General features: G+C 40.1%; 2 protein-coding genes across 7 annotated transcripts in view; one reads left to right on the top strand and one right to left on the bottom strand.

The window, feature by feature from the left end:
• cbfb (core-binding factor subunit beta) overlaps window positions 1-19,530 on the bottom strand; it is a 51,593-nt gene extending 32,063 nt beyond the window's left edge. For 3 of the 6 annotated variants that reach the window (XM_050073699.1, XM_050073696.1, XM_050073697.1), the window contains exons 1-3: window positions 19,022-19,530; window positions 18,303-18,389; window positions 12,140-12,256 (exon numbers count right to left, since the gene is read on the bottom strand). In XM_050073699.1, coding sequence (XP_049929656.1) covers window positions 12,140-12,256; window positions 18,303-18,389; window positions 19,022-19,099 — 282 coding nt within the window. In that variant the 5' untranslated portion in view covers window positions 19,100-19,530. The remainder of the gene's footprint in view (window positions 1-12,139; window positions 12,257-18,302; window positions 18,390-19,021) is intronic. The other 3 variants (XM_050073698.1, XM_050073700.1, XM_050073701.1) reach the window with 3 other exon arrangements.
• The window catches only part of LOC126408262 (histone H4), a 583,921-nt gene that overhangs the window by 65,601 nt on the left and 495,820 nt on the right, over window positions 1-22,500 (top strand). The window lies entirely within an intron of this gene.

Raw genomic sequence — 22,500 nt, 5'->3', positions numbered from 1 at the left:
CATCAGAGCACAGGACAAATTCAGCTACTAGTTAACAGTTGTGTTGGGCAGTAATATGTTACAGTAATAATATTACTTCTTCCAGTAACAAGTAGTGTAACTAATTACTAATACAATTTCAGTGATCATTTTACAGTTACCCAGAAACCACATAACTCATTACAACCTTACTTTTGTTATCACCCCAATAATGACATTAAGAACAACAATTAATCACATTAGTAGATGTGTTTTTGTAATTGTGGCTCTGCACAGGCATCATAAAGCATCAAGCTAATTTGGAAGATGGAAACACTCACCCTAAGCAGCTGGAAATATTCCCATTACTTAGAATTTGTCGGGAAAAAAGATGCCAAGGACACTACTGCTGCAGGTAGTGGTACTAAAACTCTTTCCACTGCAAAAAAAACAACACGTCCTCAAACTGTCCTCCTTAGCTGCTGAGGACGGCTGTAGCACTACACTGGCTAAACATGTGCTTGTGGCAGGATATGTGGTGGATTCACTCTTTATCTTTCAGACAGATCCTTAGGAAAATAGGCTATGGGTCACAGGCAACAGAAGACCCCGTATAAGTATAAAAAGAAAAAAAAAAGAAAGAAAAAAGAAAAATTGTACACTATGGATCCTTACCTACACTTACCAGCAATCTCAACATTCACACAGAGGCACACAAGAAGTCTGAATTTTGAGATACGCAATTACCAGTTTTGTGAGGTGTAATGGAAATGTAATATAATGAGTAGTGTAAAGAATTACTGTTGGTAGGAGTAATACGTAATTATATAACTTTTAAAAAGAGTAATGAGAAATGAGTAATGTATTATATTTTTAAGCCCAACCCTGTATAACAGAGATTGTAAATGATTGTTATTGCCATGTAATTTCTCCATTATCATTGGGTGGCGGTCGTCCACTAATCCTAAATTCAGCAGTTTGATCCCCTGCTGCTCCAGTCTGCATATCAATGTATCCTTGGGCAAGATATTGAACCCAAAATTTCTCCCGTTGGCTGTTCCATCAGTGTATGAATGTGTATAAGTTCAGTAGCAAGTAGCACCTGTGTGTGTGTGTGTGTGTGTGTGTGTGTGTGTGTGTGTGTGTGTGTGTGTGAACATGACATGTAGTTTTATAGCACTTTGAGTGGTCGAAATACTAGAAAGGTGCTACACAATTGCAGGTCAATTTACCATTATTGTTTAGGGGCGCTGCCTGACATGTCACACTACACACTGATGCTGTTACATGTCACACCTGCTATCTAAAATCACACACTGGAGTGGGTGGCATTATGCCGACGTTGTTTGGTTCTGTATAAAAAGGCTCCGTAATAAAGGGTCTTTGTCGCAGCCGTATTGTAGCATCTCTGTGTAAAAAGGGATAAGGAGTAGAGGAGCAGGCTGTCCACTTATGTTTAAATACCTGAGAGGACATCGGACACTGTAAGTACAAAAAAACAAGTTCAGAAACACACACACACACACACACACACACACACACACACACACAAACATGTAATCCAGGTGAGAAGGGTTGCATACTTCAGCTCAGCAAACACTTACTGGAAGAGAAGGACTAAGAATAGAGAAATGGAGCTGACACACACATGCTGGATTTCACACCAGACTGACCTCTCTCTCTACAGTTTTCTACCCGAACCTCTGTTGGTTTTTTTTGTTTTGTTTTGTTTTTTGTTTTGTTTTATTACCATACACACACACACACACACACACACACACACACACACACACACTCACGTGTTCTGCCTCCACCTTGTAGGCATAAATGCACTCAGACAGAGATTCGGTCAAACACAAAGACATGATGCCAACATAAAACACTGGGACACACACAAAGAGCATATCAACAGAGGACCCTGTCTGTGCCTGTGCTGCAATGCATTATGGGAGTGGGTGTGGTCATTGATCTAAGGCCTGGAGCAAGAAATATGAAACCCTGTGGGAGGAGACCTCAATGGTACTCTGTGTGTGTGTGTGTGTGTGTGTGTGTGTGTGTGTGTGTGTGTGTGTGTGTGTACAGGGAAGAGGTTTTGTGGTGCATTAATGTCTCTAAACAGGGAGACTCCGACTGTCTGTGAGGCTCCGAAGAAAGTTCACTTATACTGATTTAAATGAAACAAGCTTCATTAAAGTGTACTAAACAATCAGTCAGGATGTACAAGATGTAAAACACAACAGCACATACACATACACACACACACACACACACACACACAACGTACAGACTCTCGGATGCAGAGCAGCAGTAGCAGAGGGAACCAATTAGTGGTCTGGCTTTGATGATGTCACTGACAAGTCACGCACCGGTGGCACAGCTTCCGTTCAGAGGGTAACATAACACCACACACTGTGCACAGAGTGCACATACACAACAACACACACACTTAATGCTGATATGCATGTGACAGAGGAAAATTCATGGAGGCTTAAAGCTGATGACTAAATTAGAGGGCAACAGAAGTGTCAGATAAGAAATGATTTTAAAGGGTTTTGGGTGTGTATGTGCGTGTGTGTGAGGAAGAGAGAGAGATAGAGAGAGAGAGAGAGAGAGAGAGAGAGAGAGAGAGAGAGAGAGAGAGAGAGAGAGAGGGAGAGAGAGAGCAAGTACTTTTTAATTTGGGGGGATGCAGGCATGGTACATGTAACCAGATCTATCGACAGAATAAATGGGAAACATGCCTGGAGGACGAAGTTGAAATATATCAGCATTCTGTATACTACTAAGAATAAGGAAATCTCTAAATTTCTCTCTGTCTTTACCCTGAAAGCTGAGAAACTCAAACAGTAAAGGACAAATACACAGACTTGAATACACAGCTGAAATATCTGACAGAGGTAGTCATGTTGGCATCTTTAAAAACTGACTGAACGTGGTGCTTTCCAGAGACTGGACTGATGTACGGCTGTGGGAGGATCTGAATAGTCACCACATCATAATCTGCTATAGTCTGTAAACCAGAACATCTTGCACCCATTACACTGTACAGTCTGGGTTTAGCATAGATTGCCTTGGAAGCGTTGACCTTCTACAAACAATGATACTGTTCAACTTCTGTGTGTCCTGTTTTGGGATATGATAGATGTGCTTTAGCTTTTATGTATAAAAATTCTAATTTTCTAATGACTGTCCAGTTCTTTGGCGTCCTGCACAGTTCGGCTAAAGTTGTAGGTTTTTTCTAGGTGTGGGGTTGCAGCACTGCACAGGTACAATAAAATATTTACACAGTTCACCAACACCTGTGTCCATATTTGCTAAATGTTCTATTGACTCCTATTAATCTGAAACAACTTTTATCCACTAGGACAATAATGGTATCTAATGTGGGATGGAGGTTTCAAGACCAGAGAGGAAGTAGGAAATAAATGTTGGAGAGTGCATTTAAGGGCCAATGTGTGGTATTTTCATAACAGGAACAAGTCTCTGCAGCTACACTAACAGAAGGGTGAGGTTAAAAACTTCTTTTAGCTAAATGCTAATAATATGTTCATCATTACAATGCAACTTACAGATGTTTAGCAGGTATAATGTTCACCATGTTTATCACATTAGCATGTTACCATGCTAACATTTGTTAAACAGTTCAGCTGAGGATGATCGTAATGTTGTTCCTTTCGCAAAGTATTGGACAACTAAAAGTTTTGACCTGACAATGGAGTTGGATGAATTATCAAATTTACTGCAATTAATTCTGAGAGGAACATGAATCTCTGTGCCAGATTTCTAGGTGCTAAAAAAATAGAATTACTGCCTTGCGGTTGAATACCTCCACAAACCAAACAGTACACAAGGCTTCAAATATGAATGCTGCTGAAAAAGAGGCTAGTATTATTATTATTATTATAGAACATGGGTGGCTGTGGCTGAGGTAGAGTGAGTCATGCACAAATGTAAAGACTGGCTGTTCAATCCCTAGCTCCATCAACCCACATGTGTGAATGTGTGAACTGAGTAGCAGCTGGCACCTTGTATGGTTGCCTCGGCCACCACTGTCAATGTAACGATAAAGCATTTGAGTGGTTGATAAACTAGAAAGTACGGGTGCAGGAAAAAACTCGATACAGCATAGTATTGCGATATTTTTGTGTGGCTATATTGTATCATCATTCAGTGCCAAGCATAGGCGTTTCTAGCCCATTTTTGGGGGTGCTGAAGCACCCCTAAATTGAATCCCAGCACCCCTAAAGTTTGAGAGATTTTTTTTTTTTTATTATTTTTACTGCATGTCCTTTTTTAACAAGCTAGAAAAGTGTGAAAACCATACAGTACTTGGTTGAAACGTCCGTTTATTATTTACATGGATGCTTCACACACACCTTCAACCCAGCAGCACAGGAGATCTACACAATCAGCACAAATTCAACGTGGGTGCCCACGATTAGTGTCACCTAGTAGGTATCTGACCAAATGTCTACCCTTCTGTTCCTGAGTTATCATGTTAAATAATGGCGAGAAAAGTGGAATCATTATGATGTCACAATGAAGTTGACCTGTGACCCTTTGGATAGAAAATGTCATCGCTTCATCATTTTATCCTGTCAGACATATGTGTGAAATTTCATCATAACTAGCACATGACCTCTTCAGTTATGGCCAAAAACATGTATTGTGACATCACAGTGATATTGACCTTTGACCACCAAATTCTAGTCAGTTCATCGGTAAGTCCCTTTAGGGACATTTGTGCCAAATCTCAGGAAATTCCCTCAAGGCATTCTTGAGATATTACATTCACGAGAATGAGACAGATGCAAGGTCACAGTGACCTTGACCGTTGACCACCAAAATCTTTTACTTTACTTTCTCATCAAGCCTCAGTGGATGTTTCTGCCAAATTTGAAGAAATTCCCTCGAGATGTTTTTTAAAATATCACGTTAACGAGAATGGAATGTATTTATGTACAGACGGACGGATGGACAGACAACCCGAAAACATAACACCAGTGCCGAGGCATATAGAAAAAAAAAAAAAAGACATTGTGTGAATATATATAAAATGGTTTGAGAATGAATGAATCCCTACCCATGTGTGTTTGAGCTCCTCCCTGACAGTCCACCCTCCACCATCATGTAACTGACAGAGTCGCCTGCTTCTCATTTAGTCCCCCCCCCCCCCCCCACAACCACTAATCTCTGTCTGTCTCTTTTCACTCTTTTCTCTCTGTTTAAGGTTTTGTTTACTGTTTATATGTTTGTGTGTTATACTGTGTGTATAGATATGTGTGTGTAAGGCTAAGCAGTCAGTCTGGCGCCACCGTCTCATCAGCATGCAGGGGTAGTGTGCACACACAGACACACACACATATAGAGAAACAACCTTCAACAGTGAAACTTGCTGATTAATTCCTGTGGTTTCAACCCCGTCTAAAGTCACATCCTCAGATATGACTTTTCCACCAGCAAACGGTTGCTACTGGAGCCAGTTTCCAGTTTCCGAACCAAATCCCACCATGCTCCAAGTGTTCATGACCGAAAAACAGTTTGGGGGCAGAATAACTGCTCAGCTGAGGCCTCGTCACCCAGACACTTTAGTGAAAATGTAATGGGAGAGTAATGAAAATGAGCAATAACTCCTGCTGAGCTGCTGTCAAGTTAATAAATGTAACATGTTTCATCAGCGGCACTCCACATTAAGCACACTCCAAATATATTTGGTTCATAGTTGGCTAAAAACTTGAGGTTTCAAACAGCCAGTTAACCAGAAACTGCTACCTACATTTTTAGGGTGTGACACAGCATCCAGATTAACTGCATGCATTACATTTTCATACAATCACACACACACACACACACACACACACACACACACACACACACACAGGAGGTGGTTAGGCAAGCTGGATGGATGGAGTGTGGGACAGGAAGGAAGGAAAGACCAGTATGTGCTTTACCTAAAGACACAAGAAGCATGGCAGTTTCTCCACACAAAGGAAACCACAAACAAAACACGCTGGATGACAAGAAATGGATGAATGAATGAAGGGGAGGCAATATGGAAACATTCAAATTGGTCGGTGGTCATAGATTCAACGAACAAACAAATTCAAAACCTTTTACCAACAAGGGGGGCATGCATGTGAAGAACCATGGGAGGTGCAGAGAGTTTAGGTTAAGTTAGAGAAGTATTTTTTAAAGGAAAATGTATCTCAGTGACAATAAAAGTAATGCCAAAAAAATTAGGGCATCACAGTATGGTACAGTATGTAGGGCTACAGCAGAAATTTCAGGGGGAAAAAAACGATGAAGTTCATCAATAATCCTAAAAGATGAACAATCCAATTTCTAAAAGGAATTTGAACCGTCTTCTATCCTTGAGAATCATCAGCAACTGAACGTAAACACTCTAAAATAAGCTGTTTGTTGTTGTAATGGCTGCCAGTAAGCCAGCTGCTGATGCTACAGTTCATGGCCAGGACTGGGTTAATGCTTGCTAGCAAGTTAGCAGCTAACGCTAAAATTAACCTCGTCCACAGCTGGCTCCCATTAGCCTGCAACGACACTGAGCGCCTTCTACTCTTTCTCTCTGTCTTTCAAACACTCACACCACACCACACCACACCACACACACGCACGCACGCACGCACGCACGCACGCACGCACGCACGCACGCACACACACACACACACACACACACACACAATATTCAGTCGCCAAGTTTAACCTGGCTGTGCTATCCTTTTGGTTTGGCACCATCTGTGTTTGGAAATGAAGGCGGGAGAGAGGCAAGGAATGGAGGGGGAGAGCGGATGGAGGGAGGACAGGAGTGAGTGAAGGAGGGGAGGATAAAAAGAGGGAGTGGGGGATGTATGGTGGGAAGCAAAAAAAAAACACAAGGAAGAGAAAGAGGTAAAGGGGAGGGAGGAGACAGTAGTGTGGATGTTCATATAAAATGCCACAAGAATAACAAACACAGGAAAAAAGAAGGGAAGCTGAACGAAAGAAAATATGTAGGGGAAAGTAATAAAAATAAAGCAAGAGGGGCAAAAACAGTAAGCTCGTACTCCAGTCTGAATCATACTTCATGAGCTACTGTCTCAATCTTTTTTACTCTTCAGTTATTACTATAACCTTTACACGATACCTGTCATAACAATTACTTTTGCTGGACAATTTATTTTTTACAAGAAATTGTTAAAACAATATTATTGTCATTTTGAGACCATTTTATGGCACTGATATAATGATAATAGCATAATAATGCATAACAATGAAACTACACCCTTTCAAAGGGTGTCCTTAAGAACATTCATACATTGGAATTGAAACGTGAAAACAAATTCACATATTTTTTAAAAAGTCATAAATACTGGTATATAAAGAGTAACAAAGTATAAAATTGTAGTACCTTTAGAGGAGAAACCCAAAATGACGGTTTGAAACTTACGCATCCAATAAAATTTACCTAAAGTCACCTAAAATGCCTATCCAAAGTATACCCAAAGTAAACTGAAAGCTGTGTGTTTAGCACATGTACATGCATGATCTTATTTGAAAAGAATTGTTCTGTTTCCTAGTATTAGGTGGAAAACACAATGAGGCCAAATCATGAAGGCTTATATAGTTAGAATTCAAAGTAGATAACAATATCACAGAAAATAAACTATTTATACATATTTTTCTCGGGTATTTTTTAAGCACTTTCGAATAAAGAGGGTAAACTAATGTACTGAATGTATGAATATGAGTGAAATTTGTTTATCATTTGTGCACATTTAAAACAGTCTGTGGTGACAGTAAGGGGTTAAAATCTGCCATGGAGCATCGAAGTGTCAAAGACTACAAGACCAATAATCCTCGGGTAAGGTCGGTCAATTGCTGGCTCTTTAAATACCTCTTAACTACAGGTAATGTGTTCCCTCTGCTCAGGCCCTGGTTGGCTATCAAGGCCATAGCAACAGCACTGGAAGCTCCTATTGGCTCAAGTGAGTTGTCAGTTGAAATGCCAGTAGTGCGCCTCCATGCTGAGATATGCCAGTCATTTTGTTTACATGCAGGACAGAGAAATTATGAATAATGTGTAAATAATTATGAACGTTTGAAATGATGTAATGGCAGTCGACAGATATCTATGGACATAATAATGTGTGTGGACTCAATATTTTGCTGGATTTAGATCATCTGGACTATTGTCATTGTGTGGAAAATGAAATGGGAGCTGTGTTTCAGTCAGAATAATATGGATGTATGGATTATGATAACACTTCATAGGTGAGTTATAACTGTTTGTTTTTTGCTTGATCAGCATTTATACTGACCTTGCTGTGGTGACTGTATCTTGAAATGGTCAGCATTAATGGCACTGCAAGGAGTGTAGCTTTTGAACAATATCACGTGTGAGTAGACCACTTAAACAACAACAAATTCAGCTGTTGTTTTACTTATCATAATCTTTAAAAATCACCTAAGGAGGGCCCGCTGGCGGGCCATTGGACATATAAGAATTTTAATACAAAATTTGGCCAACAAAAACAAAACCAAGCGGGGCCTCTTGCGACTAACAGACAAGCTTAGCAAAGCTCTGGGAACTCCACAGTTACTTCCATAATTCGGCCGGAGCGCTGCAGTCGGCTCCCGGGGATGGACGACCTGGGAGCTGGGCAGTTTGTTGGCGCATTTATGGATTGGAGGATGAACCTTTTGGAGGGTAAAACTTCAAATGACCAAACTTTTTGACTCATTGCCAGGGGTTGGCAAGCTAATGACTGACAGGACTGTGCCTCTTCCACTTTGAAAGTGCAGCTGCAGGCTACTGGTAAGCTACACTGTGTCGTCTTTGAAGTATTGTTTTATTTGTCTTTGAATCTGTGCAAGTAGGTGAGGGTGGAGAGAAAAAAAAAAGAAAAGGAACACCGTGCTTCTTATTATGGCATCATGTTGGCTAAAATGTTGGTGACATAATTATGTAAACAAGCACACATGTAAACACAAATGGCAATATCAAGGTCAGCAAAATGATCAAGGTCATGTCCATATATTAGTTAATAACGTAATTATCATTACAGGCCTACTGTGCACCTACTGACTGAGGTTAGCAAACTTGATCACTCTGTTATTCACATTTATGTTTAACGTTGTAGTATATAGCTATTAGATATTAATCTCTTTCTTTGTGTGTTTTATGAAGTAATATGTCTTCCATGAAGTAAATAACATTTACTAAACTGTTTCAGGCTCTAAAGAAGATTTTGGAAGCAATAAAAACCTACTGCAGGAGAAAATCACCAGCGTGTGTGTGTGTGTGTGTGTGTGCGTGTAGTTTAGCTGTGACAGTAATTAAGAGAAGAAGTTGCAACGTACACAAGATCTCTGCCTTGGCCTGACAGTTGTTCTACTGGGAGGTCCAGCAGGATCGGAGGGCGGGGTGTGTGTGCATGTGTGTCTGTGTATGTGTGTGCATGTGTATGAAATGAAAGCTGGAATCCTGGTATGGGAACACAGCAGAAAATGTACACTCAGTACACAATTAAAGGCTCCGCATTGGAACGACTGAGTAAAAGTTGTCCACTTTCTTCTAAACAATACGTCTTTTCACAGTGTTGCACTCAGAAAACCACATTCTGCACTCGCCTGTCCTTTTTTATACGAGTGGAATATAAATGAATATTACATAAAAGTAAAAAGTGAAACCTTATACTTGTGTCTTTTGTTGGAGCTGCATGAAAAGAGTGTTTCAGATCTGGAGTAACTTATGTGAGTTGCTATGCTGGTATATCATGACATGTTTTGAATATGGATGAAAAGAGCAGACTGTCAGCACGTTTATCAGTATCCTCAGATGTGTGTGTGTGTGTGTGTGTGTGTGTGTGTGTGTGTGTGTGTGTGTGTGTGTGTGTGTGTGTGTGTGAGAGTGAGAGAGAGAGAGAGAGAGAGAGAGAGAGAGAGAGAGAGAGAGAGAGAGAGAGAGAGAGAGAGAGCTCTCGGCTCCAGTTCTACAGAACCACTGTGAAACTGCTTTACATTGACAACTCCTAACCTCATTAAAACTTCATAGATCTGTGAGCACCGTTGAGATGACAAAGAAGAGGGTGTCGTCTTACACACACACATGCGCCCGACCACACACTCTACGTCGTTGCCATACACATGCATACAGTCTCTTTCCCTCTTTGTCTGCCACACACACCACATCTAAAACTCTTCTGCAAAACGCCCATCAACACAAGCACACACACACACTGTTCCCAACCATCAGGGCACTTGTGTTAAATAATTAACAGTGTGAGATTAGTCCGTCAGCCTTGGGGCATGGAGGTCCATTGATTCCCCAGAATGCATTTTTAATGAGCCGCCAGCCAGCATTCATTTCAGCTGGCCAGTGTCCGTGGAGGGCTCTCTGACACACATACACACTCGCACACAGACACAAAGTCCAGGCTTAGCGCCAGGGGAGACAATTAACATACACATAAACACAACAGCAGCAGCACCGCTGCACTGTACAGTGGATATCACCTTGACAACAGCAGCAGACTAACATCTTCTAAGCTCTTTAAGTTGTTTAACTTTGATCTTGATCAAACGCGAGCATCAGCTTGTTGTGTGATAAGAAGCTCAGCAGTGATTAAACCTGTGTGAGTACGTTTGGGGGATGGTTCAATACAGCGGGCATCGTTTGAAGAGCACTGCAGACCAGTAAATACCCAGCACTCACTGGTTTAAAGGCTAAACTTTGAACAACAGTGAGCTGATTACAGACTTAGCCCTTGAATTTGTCTTTGCTGACCCGTGCACAACCTGACACACAAATCAATCTGTAATCTGTCAAGGGCTGCTGGCTTGTACATGTTAGATGTAAATGTACACAACCTAACTATCCAACATATTCAGGAGGATGAGACTCAGCACAGGCATTCATAAATTCACATGAATTTTTTGGGCTTTGTGTGGGTGTCTGGACTGTCATTTTCATTTCATGAAATAAAAGAGGAAGAGAAAGTCGGACTGAGCAGACGTAGATGTATGTGTTTCTCCATTTTTTTTCTGTTTAAGTTTCACATTGTAATGTGTGTCAACAATGTCGGATGAGTCAAGGGCACATGATTAAAGCAAATCCAAAATCAGAGATTGTGTCCAGAGTTGTTTAAGATGCATTTTGGATACATTTAATCAGATAACAGAGAGTCTCACCATTTGTAAGACCGTATAACCTTTGCAATAGGTGGAAAGCGAGAGAGAGAAGTATGTGTGTGTGTGTGTGTGTGTGTGTGTGTGTGTGTGTGTGTGTGTGTGTGTGTATGTGTGCGCACATGCTTGTGTGTGTAGGCCTGTCAAGGTATCTACATTTGTTTGACGACATATATTATTCCAGAAATAATTTTGAATAACAATATTATTGTAATTAAGACCATTTTATGTCACCGACCTTGAAGACATTTGAATATGGAAAAGTAATTGAAAAAATTAACACCTGTTTATATATACTATAAAGTATTTATAAAATTATACTATCTCTATAGGGAGAGTCCAAAATTATTCAGCTTGAGGCTTAATAAAAGATTTGGCCAACAGAATCAAAACTAAGTAATACCTCTTGTGACTAATATACACGCCTAGCAATGGTCCGGGAGCACTGCAGTTACCTCCATGTGCTGCAGTTGGCTCCTGGGGATGGACGGCCGGGTAGTCGGGCCATTTGCTGATGGATTTACAGAGTGGAGGATGAAGCTGTGGAGGCTAAAACTACAAACAACTGACTTTTTGGCTTGTTGCCGGGGGTAAGCAAGCTAACGACTATTAGGACTGTGCCTCTTCCACTCCAAAAGTGCAGCTGCAGGCTACCGGTAAGCTACGCTGTGTCGTCTTTGAAGTGTTCTTTATTTCTCTTTGCACTTGCACAGGTAGGCGGGAGTGGAGAGAAAAAAAGGGAGAATCGCCTTGCACAAGTCTTATAATTGACAGCAAAAACCCTGCTGTTTATTCCGGCATCATGTTGGCTTAAATGTTGGTGACATTTTTATGTAAACAAACACATGTAAACATCGCAGGGAATATCAAGGTCAGCAAAATGATCAAGGTCATGTCCAGATAAATGTATGAAAAGTCAGTAATGTTAACTGTTGTGACAGGCCAGTGTGTGTATGTGTGATTGAGGGAGAGGGTAGATATCTTGCACTTGTCCTACCTTTCCTGTCTCTCTCTCGAAGTCGACATACTCCCTTGTAGGAACTTGCCTCTGATCTCCGTGCTGATTGGCTGGAAAGAACTGGAGAGATAGGTTGGTGCCTGTAGCTACAAAAGCCTGGAGAAACAGAGAGAGAAAGAGAGCATGATGTCAGTCAGCATTACACAAATTTCGGCAGAATTTTAGCTCTGGTTTGGGCTCCACCAACTCCTAAGAAAAATATGTTCTTGTTTATTTCTGGTCCTGTTGTTTCATTCTGTCAGGTAGTGTGCAGTTGCTTGTCTGAGCTGCTCAGTCTCATATGGTACAGTAATACAGTTGTTGAGGAGAGCTGTGAGAGTACAGTCTATGTACAGTTGGAGAACGGAAACATTGAGCTAAAAGAGGCTAAAAGTGCTGCATAAAGCTGCGGAGTAAGGTGTGATTTATTTGGATCAGCACAACGAATGTTCATCTCACATTACATTTTATGAATAGTAAAACAACTTTCCACTGTTTTTACATGTCAACTCAGTTTACTATCATGAGGAATATTAAAGAGCATGCAGAAACAGCTGTTTTATGTTCTTTGTGGTTCTGGAGGAGCTTTGACAAGTTTGAGAAAATCCCTAAAGAGACATCACCCATTTATTCTTTAACTTGGGCCAAGGGAGTACATATTTATTGGGGACTTCACATTTCTGACAGAAAGTGGAGACTGGAGACAAAACTGGAGGCGCAGAGTTTGGAAACGGGTACTTAGCGAGCAAGGACGATCGAAACAAGGATGTTTTCGAGTTGCATTATTGAAATTCAAGCATTCTTCAAAACGTAAAACCTTTCAGTTTATAATAACATAAAACAAAGAAAAGCCATGAATCCCCATATTTCTAAAATATGAGGCTTGAATATGTTCATTTTGCCTTTTTTTTCTTAAAATACGAGTATTATAAAAATAGCTGCAGTGGTTCTTTTATTATTCTGTTTTTTTCCACAACGCCCCCAAATTGATAAAAGTAAACATTGGGAGTGCCCCTTTACTATCAAAAACAGAAGTTCCAGTACTGTAGATTCTAACACATTTCAGTGCAAGATTAAGTTTTGAAATTCAAATTTGAAGTACAGGCAGTTATCGTGATTTCATAGGAATGTTTCCAGAGGGTTCTTGCAGAAGTTTGAACAGCAGAATGTTCGATCAAGTTTAAATGTCTTATTTGGGTTAAAGTCTGGAAGAGTTTAAGTTTGACAGACTGCATCACAATTGTTCTTTTTCTCCTTTATTTAAACTCGTCTGCCCTCAGTCTCTCTTTGCTCTCCTTTCAGAACAAAAGCACAAAGTGAACCACTGCTCCCCACACACACACATAATCACATCATACTGGAGCTTTCCTCATTTTTTCATTTCTGTAAAATGGTATCTTGCTCTAACGGGAGGCATTCCTATCAAGATAAACACACACACACTCACACTTATGCACACACGCATAACAGAAATAAAATGAAAATCAATAGAATGCATTTCTCTTTTGCAGTCAGAAAGCGATGAATTACAGCAGGCGAGGCAGAAAATCAAGTTAGAAAATGTCTGTTTTTTATGCGCATCTGTGTGTGTCTATCTGTTGTCTTTGTGTGCGTGTGTGTGTGTGTTATGTTTGCTGAGACAGATCAATACTAATGGCATTAGGGCTGCGACTGAGCTGGAAGCATATGAATTATGCACCCTGTCAAATGTGTCCCTCATCAGAGAGCAAGGGAGAAAAAGTGAATGAAAGAGAAGAAGGAGAGAACAACAGAGAGTGGAAGAGAGGGAAATAAAGGGAGGAGAAAGCTGAAAATGACTAAGTGCGTACATGGACACACACAGAGAAAAAAGTCATACACACACATACACACACGCACACTCAGAAACAAGAGCTCAAAGAACACCCGAGTCATCATTTCTGCTGTATTTGAAGTGTTGGATTACAACCATCTGATACTCATTTGCTGCCTACTACTGCGGGAGGAAAAAAAGAGGGAAGGAGAGGCAAAGAGAGGAGAGAGATGGAGGGAAACTGAGAGACAAAGGATGAAAGAGAAAAAGAGGGGGAGGCAGAAAGAAATGGAGGAAATGAGAAAGGGGAAGAGAAATTAAGGGAAACAGGACGACGGTGGTAAAGGTAGCGTGATGAATGTAAAGAAAGTCAGACAGAGAGAAAGAGAGAGGAAATGAATAAAGACAAAGAAGAGCAGGGCAAATGAAATAAAAGAAAGTAAACAGCAGAAAGAGAGAGACAGAGAGACGGGAAAGGAGAGGGCAGCATGAAAATCAATAGTAGTTGAGAAAGCGACTCATCTCTAATGAGCTGAGCTGAAGATAATTTACTTTGAATTATTGTCCCATTTATCAGATCAATCCTGAACAGTTTAGTGTCGCCCTGTGATTCCTTGTGTGTGTGTGTATGTGTGTGTGTGTGTGTGTGTGTGTGATGGAACTCACACTTTTACATGACATGTATATGGTAAAAATAATGAGTAAAATAAGCCTGTAATTTTAATAAATAACAACAAATAACATAAAAGGTTTGTATTTATTGCATCTTAAGATGTGTTACATGTTGTTTTTCTTATTGATCAAATATATTCTATCATTATCTGTTATAACGTGCAAATACATAAAAGGCATATTTTATTTTTGTTATTAAATTAACTACACCCAATACAGAATACAAGCAAAGTGGAAATACATAAAAAAGTAAAATATCAAACAGTTGGAATACATTAACTTAATACTGTACATGAGTATTAAGTGTTTGTCTTTTATTTTTGCCCACTTTATAATGTCTTTTATTTATTTAACCATGTTTTTTTCCTGTAAACAATAATTTGTTGTAAACTGAAATGTAAAATAAATACCACTTTTTTTAAATTACCAGTAAGTGAAACAAAAAACTTTCCTTATGTGGAGGTTACATTTTTGACTGAGCAAAATTTTTACAACACTGTTTAAGTAGATGAGGAATTTTAAAGATCCCTTACAGACATGTTTTCTAAAAATGCCAAAAAGGAATGCCTGGAATTATATTTTGCATCTTTTTCCACAAAAAAAAGAAAAAGAAATTACATTACATTTAAGAGAAAAATTCTCTGTGTATGTTCAGTGGAAGTTTCAAGTTTCCACATTACATTTGTCTCATTTTGAGCCACGATTGCTGCAAAACTAGTTGTGATGTCACAACGTGCACGTCTTAAACTCAGATTTAAGTTGGGCACAAAGAATCTTTCCCCTCCGGCATATTAATGTTGAAACAGCCTTCTAATGCCAAACGCTGCACAGACATCATTCTGCACAGTGAAGACCACACAGTAAAGTAACAATAAACAAAACACTATTTTGACTGGGTGGGGACTTTAAACATTACATAAATCCAGTATCATCCTAATAAATCGCCCACCGTTGACAGTTTGTTTGTTTTCTGCTCTGTCTCATCTATAAAAAGCGGTCCTTCACAGCACATTCGAGTCTCATTGTGTCGGCTATTCGTTCACACTGACCATGAAAATAGCAGGAGGTCTTTAGCGGCGTCTGGCCGATAGATAAATCAGCGACATGATGTCACAGCTGCCATCAAACCATTAAAACCGTGGCCATCAATTCTCGCAGAAGAGGCTTATAAATACAGTGAGGACAGACAGACAGACGGACGCATCATGTCCCACTAAAAGACGGTAAAACTAGATGCACCCCCTGCCCCCTCTCTCTCCTGCGATGATGGCAGCATGTTTGTGAAAAATACCTCCAGGGTGACTAAGACAGCAGAAGTTGCCCCGTGCGTGTGTGTTTGTGTGTGTGAGCAGCCTAAAGGATTTCCACCTCACTTCACCTTTTGCTGAGGGCACGATTAAATAGGAAGTTTTAAACAGACTTCACACTGTAAGCACACAGTAATTACATAATGAGAAGATGAATGTGACTTGCTTTGAAGTTATAAACTGCTCATCACAAACACTACACACAGTCATTTTTGAAAGAAAACAAAAAAAGGTCACATGGGTTCAGTGGCACTTGTGGAGGAAACTTAGCTCACCACAGCAGAGTAGGGAAGACATGAGAACGTGTTCGTAGAGGACGTTTATCTCCTGGCTGTGCTACTGCGCAGATTAAGAACCTATTAACAACCTATAATAAGCATAAACCAGCTATAATATTAAAATGCTGTTAACATGTGTATGAGTATTAATAATCCAGTAGTAATGATATATAAAAACAGAATAACGACAGAGACCATATTCCCTGCACAGTGCACACTCTACTTTTATCTTTTAAGTACATTTTGAATGCAGGATTCTTACGTATAACAGACAATATTTTACACTGTGGTGTTGTGACACTATGGACATTTCATTAGACAAAAGAGTTCTACTTGGTTTTGCGACGAAACAATTGGACATCTGATCAGATGCATTTGAAGACGTGGCTAGAGAGAAGTGCAGTTTGTAGATGGCGGGAGACACTGTGACACAAACTATCTCTTACTGCAACAACTATCCACCAGCTGCTCCTCCATAGGTTAAAATGAGGAGAAACACTGCAGATGTATAATCCACTTCAAGACAACACCAAAGCTAATGACAGACCACAGACCTGAACCAGCACAAGAACTCAAACAATAATAAGGCTGATAATTATTTTAATGACTGATTCATCTGCAGATTATTTTCTGGAGTCACTGTTTGATCTAATAGAAGAAAATAAATAAAAATGTATGTCACAATTTCCTAAAACTAAAGGTGGGATCAAGTCATTGTTGTGAAAGTCACAAGTCTCAGGTCTTTGCATTCAAGTCTCAAGTCCAAAACTTTGAGTTTTCCAGTCCTAAACAAGTCATAACGCACTCTCCAAATTTCATACCATCATAACAACATGGTAATACTGTATCAAATTCACAAAACAGCACAAATGCTTTTTAAAATTTAGTATTTATTTGTTAAAACAAGTTTATTAAAACATGTGCAACTGAATTAAAAGTAGTGCTGATATTGCACTTTCAAAGCATATAACCAGTACCACACTAGAATGAATCTTGTATGTTTCTGAGCTGCTGTGTATTTATCATATCTCATATTTGAAAATTGCCTTTATCTTCCCAAATTTGTCAGGCATTTTCTGTATCCTTCTCTTTATGTTTTATGTCTAAAAGAAATAAAAAGATTGACATTAGCATAGGTTAATTCGGGAAATGAATTGATTCAAGGCACACTTTTTAACTGGACTGGGGGAAGGTACCAAGTATTTTTCAAATCAATATGCTCAAGTCCAAGTGAAGTCACGAGTCATTGGTGTGTAAGTCCAAGTCAAGTTTCAAGTCTTTTTTGATGTGTCTTGAGTCCACACCTCTGCCAAAAACCTGCTGTGACATCTTCAGGATGTTTGCTTTGTTACATGAAAACCCCAAAGATATTCAGTTTCTGTCGCATTAGACAAAGAAAAGCAGCAAATCCTCACAATGACAAAGCTGACAGAACGAAATTGTTTTTTACAGAGAAAAATGCATGAATCAATTATCCAAATTGTTGCTAACTGATCAACAGTTTTAGCTCTGAACATTTTAAGCACAGTCATATTCAACAGGACTGCATTCCATTATTGGACATCACACAGATGTTTTGATCTTTCTGTTCACTTGCTGTACGTCATTCACTACATGTTTACCTTTTATACCAAAATTAGACATGACAGGTAATATTTACTTAAGGTGAGCAATTTTAGGCCCTAAATTACAGCCCTTGGTGTGTTGTAACCATAATGCACCTGAGTGATAACCTGCGTTAATGTGTGCGTCTACCAAAACAAAGCTGAGACGATGATGCAGCTGCAGAATTTAGAGGCAAGAAGTCATGAGCCGGTAAGTGAAGTTAAGCCTGGTGGGTCTGCATGTCTGATAACACGTCTACTTCCTCATGCAGGGACGCATCAAAACATCGGCACATACATGCAATGTGTGTGTGGTGTATCTACACTGCTGCTGCACAAAGTGTTCTCATAATGAGAGTTCATTTGTCTGTTTAAATGGAGGCTGTCTTGAGATTAATGCTCACTACTGAGGGTTTGTAAGTTTCTTTCATAGATAGATAGATAGATAGATCTTGTTTTTTCGAGGAGATGCCAAAGAATAAAAGAATATATTTAGTTTTGTACACTCACTATTTCTGACCGTCCGTCCCTGCAGGCGTTCTGGAAGCGAGCTTGTCTCTCCTCATGGGGTCGGTCCCTGAACCCAGTGTATTTAATCTGCAATGAAAAGGAAACACAAACCTTAAACACCACATACATATACTCACATGTGTAGTAATATACTTTGAGTATATGCTGCATGTGTTTGATTTGGACTAGGAAACACTCCATATGGGGCTTTTTGACAGTGAATGGCAATGCTCATTGCCAGCAGCAGGCGAAGCTGTAATTTGAAGATAAGCCACAGGAATTTTGATTTAAGGCAAAAGGCATCAGTCTTTGTCTCCGCTATCAATCAAATATACTAAAAAACAGGGAAAGAGTAATACTTTTTTTATACAATTCTTTTCAATTGTTTTTAGTATTAAATAAACAAAAAAGTAAAGAGTTAAACATAATTCAAGAATTAAAAGTCTAAAATTTCAATTTCAGAAGGTCAGAGGTAGAAGTGAAACAACTTATTGCACTATTGTAGACTATCATTCTTTTGCTGTTTTGGATTGTATCCAGCTGTAGGTTGTGTAACACTTAAGTAATTAAATTAATTTAAGCATGAGGCTTAAAATAATTCGTCCCGCCAGCATGCCTTTCTCCCCTAACGAGCCTCTTCTTCTCTGTCTTTATTTCCGCCGTTTAACAGAATGGACCCAGTGTGTGTATGTGTGTGTGTAGACACGCAGCAGACTCACCTCACACTCCCTGCTCAACTTGCGGAAAAACTCCTCATTCTCAAACTTGCTCCTCTGGTCCGGGACTACCCGCGGCATCTTCTCCAACACTTTCCGGCCTCTGGACTTTGACTGTGTGAGCCTCTCCTCCGCCTTTTATTACCCCGCACCGTCAAACTTCAACTGCTCGTCTCACCGTCCGTCCCTCACTCTGCCTCTCTTTCTCTCACTTCTCTTCCGTGTCTGTGTGTTTTTCTCTATGTGTGTGTGTGTGTGTGTATGTGTGTGTGGAGCAATGTGCTCTCTGACTGCTGGCCTCTGTGATTCAGACTGCTGATGATCTGCCTCTTGACTGCGGCTCCTGCGCGCTACGGGTCGCCTCTGGCTCCAAATGGCTCTTATTGGGTGACCCACCGCGATAGATAAAGCTCAATTTGACCGTGTGTCTCTCCCTCTCTCCCTCCCTCCCTCTCTCTCTCTCTTGACGAGCGTCTGGTCTCAAGCAAGTGGCAACAAACGAGCGCTCTCTGTCTGTGTCTCTGCTCTACCTGCAACTTTCAAGTGCTCCTCCCCAGTGGGCCTGCCGATGGTTCGCGCATTCAGGACATTTGGGACACAAATAATGCATGAAACACATGTAAGTAAAGCCTATAATGCGACGGCTTAAGTTATGGCACAGAGCTGTGTTCTGCTCTGATACCAGATGAGGAAATATTTGCCTGGCGTGTAGCCTAATTTACATTTTTTAATCTACCTACCAGTCAAAAGTTGTAGCTGTGCAGCATAAAAAAAAACCCCATAATGATACTTGTTGTATTCTTCAAACCTGCGTTAATCTTATATAAATAGACACTGGAAAAAAAATGTACAAACAATAATTAAAAACATGTATCATCATGTAATACAACAGCACAGGTGTGTCACAGTTCCCAGCATTTGTTGCAACAAACCTCTTTAATCTAGTTTCTCGTTCTTTGTAACACTTTGGCGGCTCGTTCCAGCACAGCTGCCAAGTTTTCAAAATTACTGCAATCCCGACAAGTACTTGAAAGCAGCAACAGTCTACTTCCTGGCTCCGTCGAGTCGCTCTTGTGACTGTACACCCAAAATACCGCCCCCCACCTCCACCCCCTCCTCCTCCTCCACCCCCCCATTCACAATAATAATACTACTACACACGCTACTCGGGGCTGCCAGTGCGCATGCGTCAGAGCTAGAAACTTTATGGGATCCTTATGTGAGAAGTGAAAAAGGAGGGAGAGGGACAAGAAGGGAGGTGGATAGGTTGTGTTTCACTGATCAGATCAATCTTACAAGAATCCTAAAATCCTCCAGAAATGTTTGAGAATATTTGGAGAACATGCACATGTATGTTATAAACATATACATATTGACTGATGAGCGAGTGTTTAGTTTTTATTCATCTACTTTAAAGAAATAACTAAGTGAATAAACTCTGTCAGGCCTTGTGGGGAAATACAAGTAGTGAGACGTTTGTCTGTTCTGAAGGGAACAGCTCTCCAGAACAGTTTGCCTCAGGACAGTGAACTCTTGTTAAATCAGTCAAAAACTCAGCGACACTGTCAACCGTTTTATAGGCCTGCTGACATTTGAGGAATGTGTTATGCAAATCAAGTTCATTGCCTTCTTCATATTATTATCACAGCATACTTTGGGTATTTGAACTTAGCTTTTTCAATGTACATATAGGCATATGAGTATTGTTTAAGGCAGATCAGGAAAAATGTGATGCTTTTCTTTAATGCTACTTTCAATATATACTTCACTACAGTCAGTACATTTACATGACATTAGAGAAAATCAATTCATTGTGTTAATCAGGCTAAAACTGGACTTTTAAAATACATGTAAACATGTTAGTCCGGCTGGAATCGTACCAAATTGAATTTCTCAAAGTTAGACTAACCCACCCAGATAATGTGATTGAGAGTCAAATTACTACTTCATGCATATAGTCAATCAGACCCAAAATGGCCTAGGCGCTCTGCACGTGCTCCACAGTTTTCACCCCAGGCTTTGACTCAGAAGTTTAATAGCAATAAAAGTGTAACAGAAGAAGAAGCCAGTAAAAATATGGCAAAATCTACAATCCACTGTCTGTAGTGCATTTTTGGACAGACGTGGACACAGTTCATGCTGTGTCACCTGAAAAAGTTAAATACTTTAAAGTACATGGATGGCAGGAAAACACAGAATGGCAACCTGTTCAAAAAAGTGGTGGGACAGTTAGACACTACTCAGTTGTTTGGTCTATGACTTAATAGGTGAACCAGAAAAAGGTCTGATACTAACAAGCTAAAAGGGGGCCACCTATGGTAGCGGAGTCAGACATACTTCAGTCAATAAATTGATTCCCCTCCCATTATTGTATACTGGGACAGTAAAGTACACCTTGTGTACACAGCTAGATAGTTATTAGCTCCTTTGCAGATTCATATTTTACACACAAAACAAATTTCAGTTTATGGCATAAGATGCGTTGTACCAACAGTAAAGTAGTAAAATTAAGCATCTAATCAGTGGTGTAATGGAGGGTATACACAGGTATATGGGGCAAACCAACATCTCTTTCTGGTGGTTTACAGTTTATCCACCTATCAGCCAAAAAACATTGGTTATATTGAAGAGTGTACCCACTTCCTCTTCGATAACCTACCCATCTACTTTGTAGTACACCGACCTCATCAACTACCCTGACACCACTGCATCTAATGCATTTTTGTACTTTTGGTATTTAAACTATGTTTTGCAGATAATACCACGTTACTAAGTGGCTATGATTAATATTTTCATAACAATGTATAAAAGGAAATGTGAATATGTGAAAGGGGTCACTCACAGTGATGAACCTTCAGAGTTTATCACCAGAATCTGCAGCTTCTATTGGCTTTATAGAGAGTTTCAGTTCGCTGTTAAGCTGTGTGGCCTTTACTGTTTTGTTTCACCCTCAGCGCTCTCATTGCATTGTTTTCGGCCACAGCAGGTGGCTGTTTCTCGAGAAATAGCTCTGAAAACCTACTCTACACCTGGCAGGCACCAAGCAGAAGAGTGACCCAGTTAGCAACCAGCTGGAGCATTTAGCAGCTGAGGAGCCAAATATTGGTAGTTGTTACAGTTGATAGAGACCAAAAACAGAGTAAATATCAAACTTAGACTCACCCTGCCCATTCTCACTCCCAGGTCGTCAAAGGCAGGCGCCTTGTCACTCACCTCTGCGTGTGATCAATCAATCAATCAATCAATCAATTTTATTTATAAAGCCCAATATCACAAATCACAATTTGCCTCACAGGGCTTTACAGCATACGACATCCCTCTGTCTTTTGGACCCTCGCAGCGGATAAGGAAAAACTCCCCAAAAAAAACCCCTTTAACAGCGAAAAAAACGGTAGAAACCTCAGGAAGAGCAACCGAGGAGGGATCCCTCTTCCAGGATGGACAGACGTGCAATAGATGTCGTACAGAACAGATCAACATAA

The sequence above is a fragment of the Epinephelus moara genome, chromosome 20 (assembly GCF_006386435.1).
Source record: "Epinephelus moara isolate mb chromosome 20, YSFRI_EMoa_1.0, whole genome shotgun sequence".
Taxonomy (NCBI): Eukaryota; Metazoa; Chordata; class Actinopteri; order Perciformes; family Serranidae; genus Epinephelus; species Epinephelus moara.
Note: the sequence above shows the minus strand (reverse complement) of the source record. Positions and strands in the feature narration are given on the sequence as shown.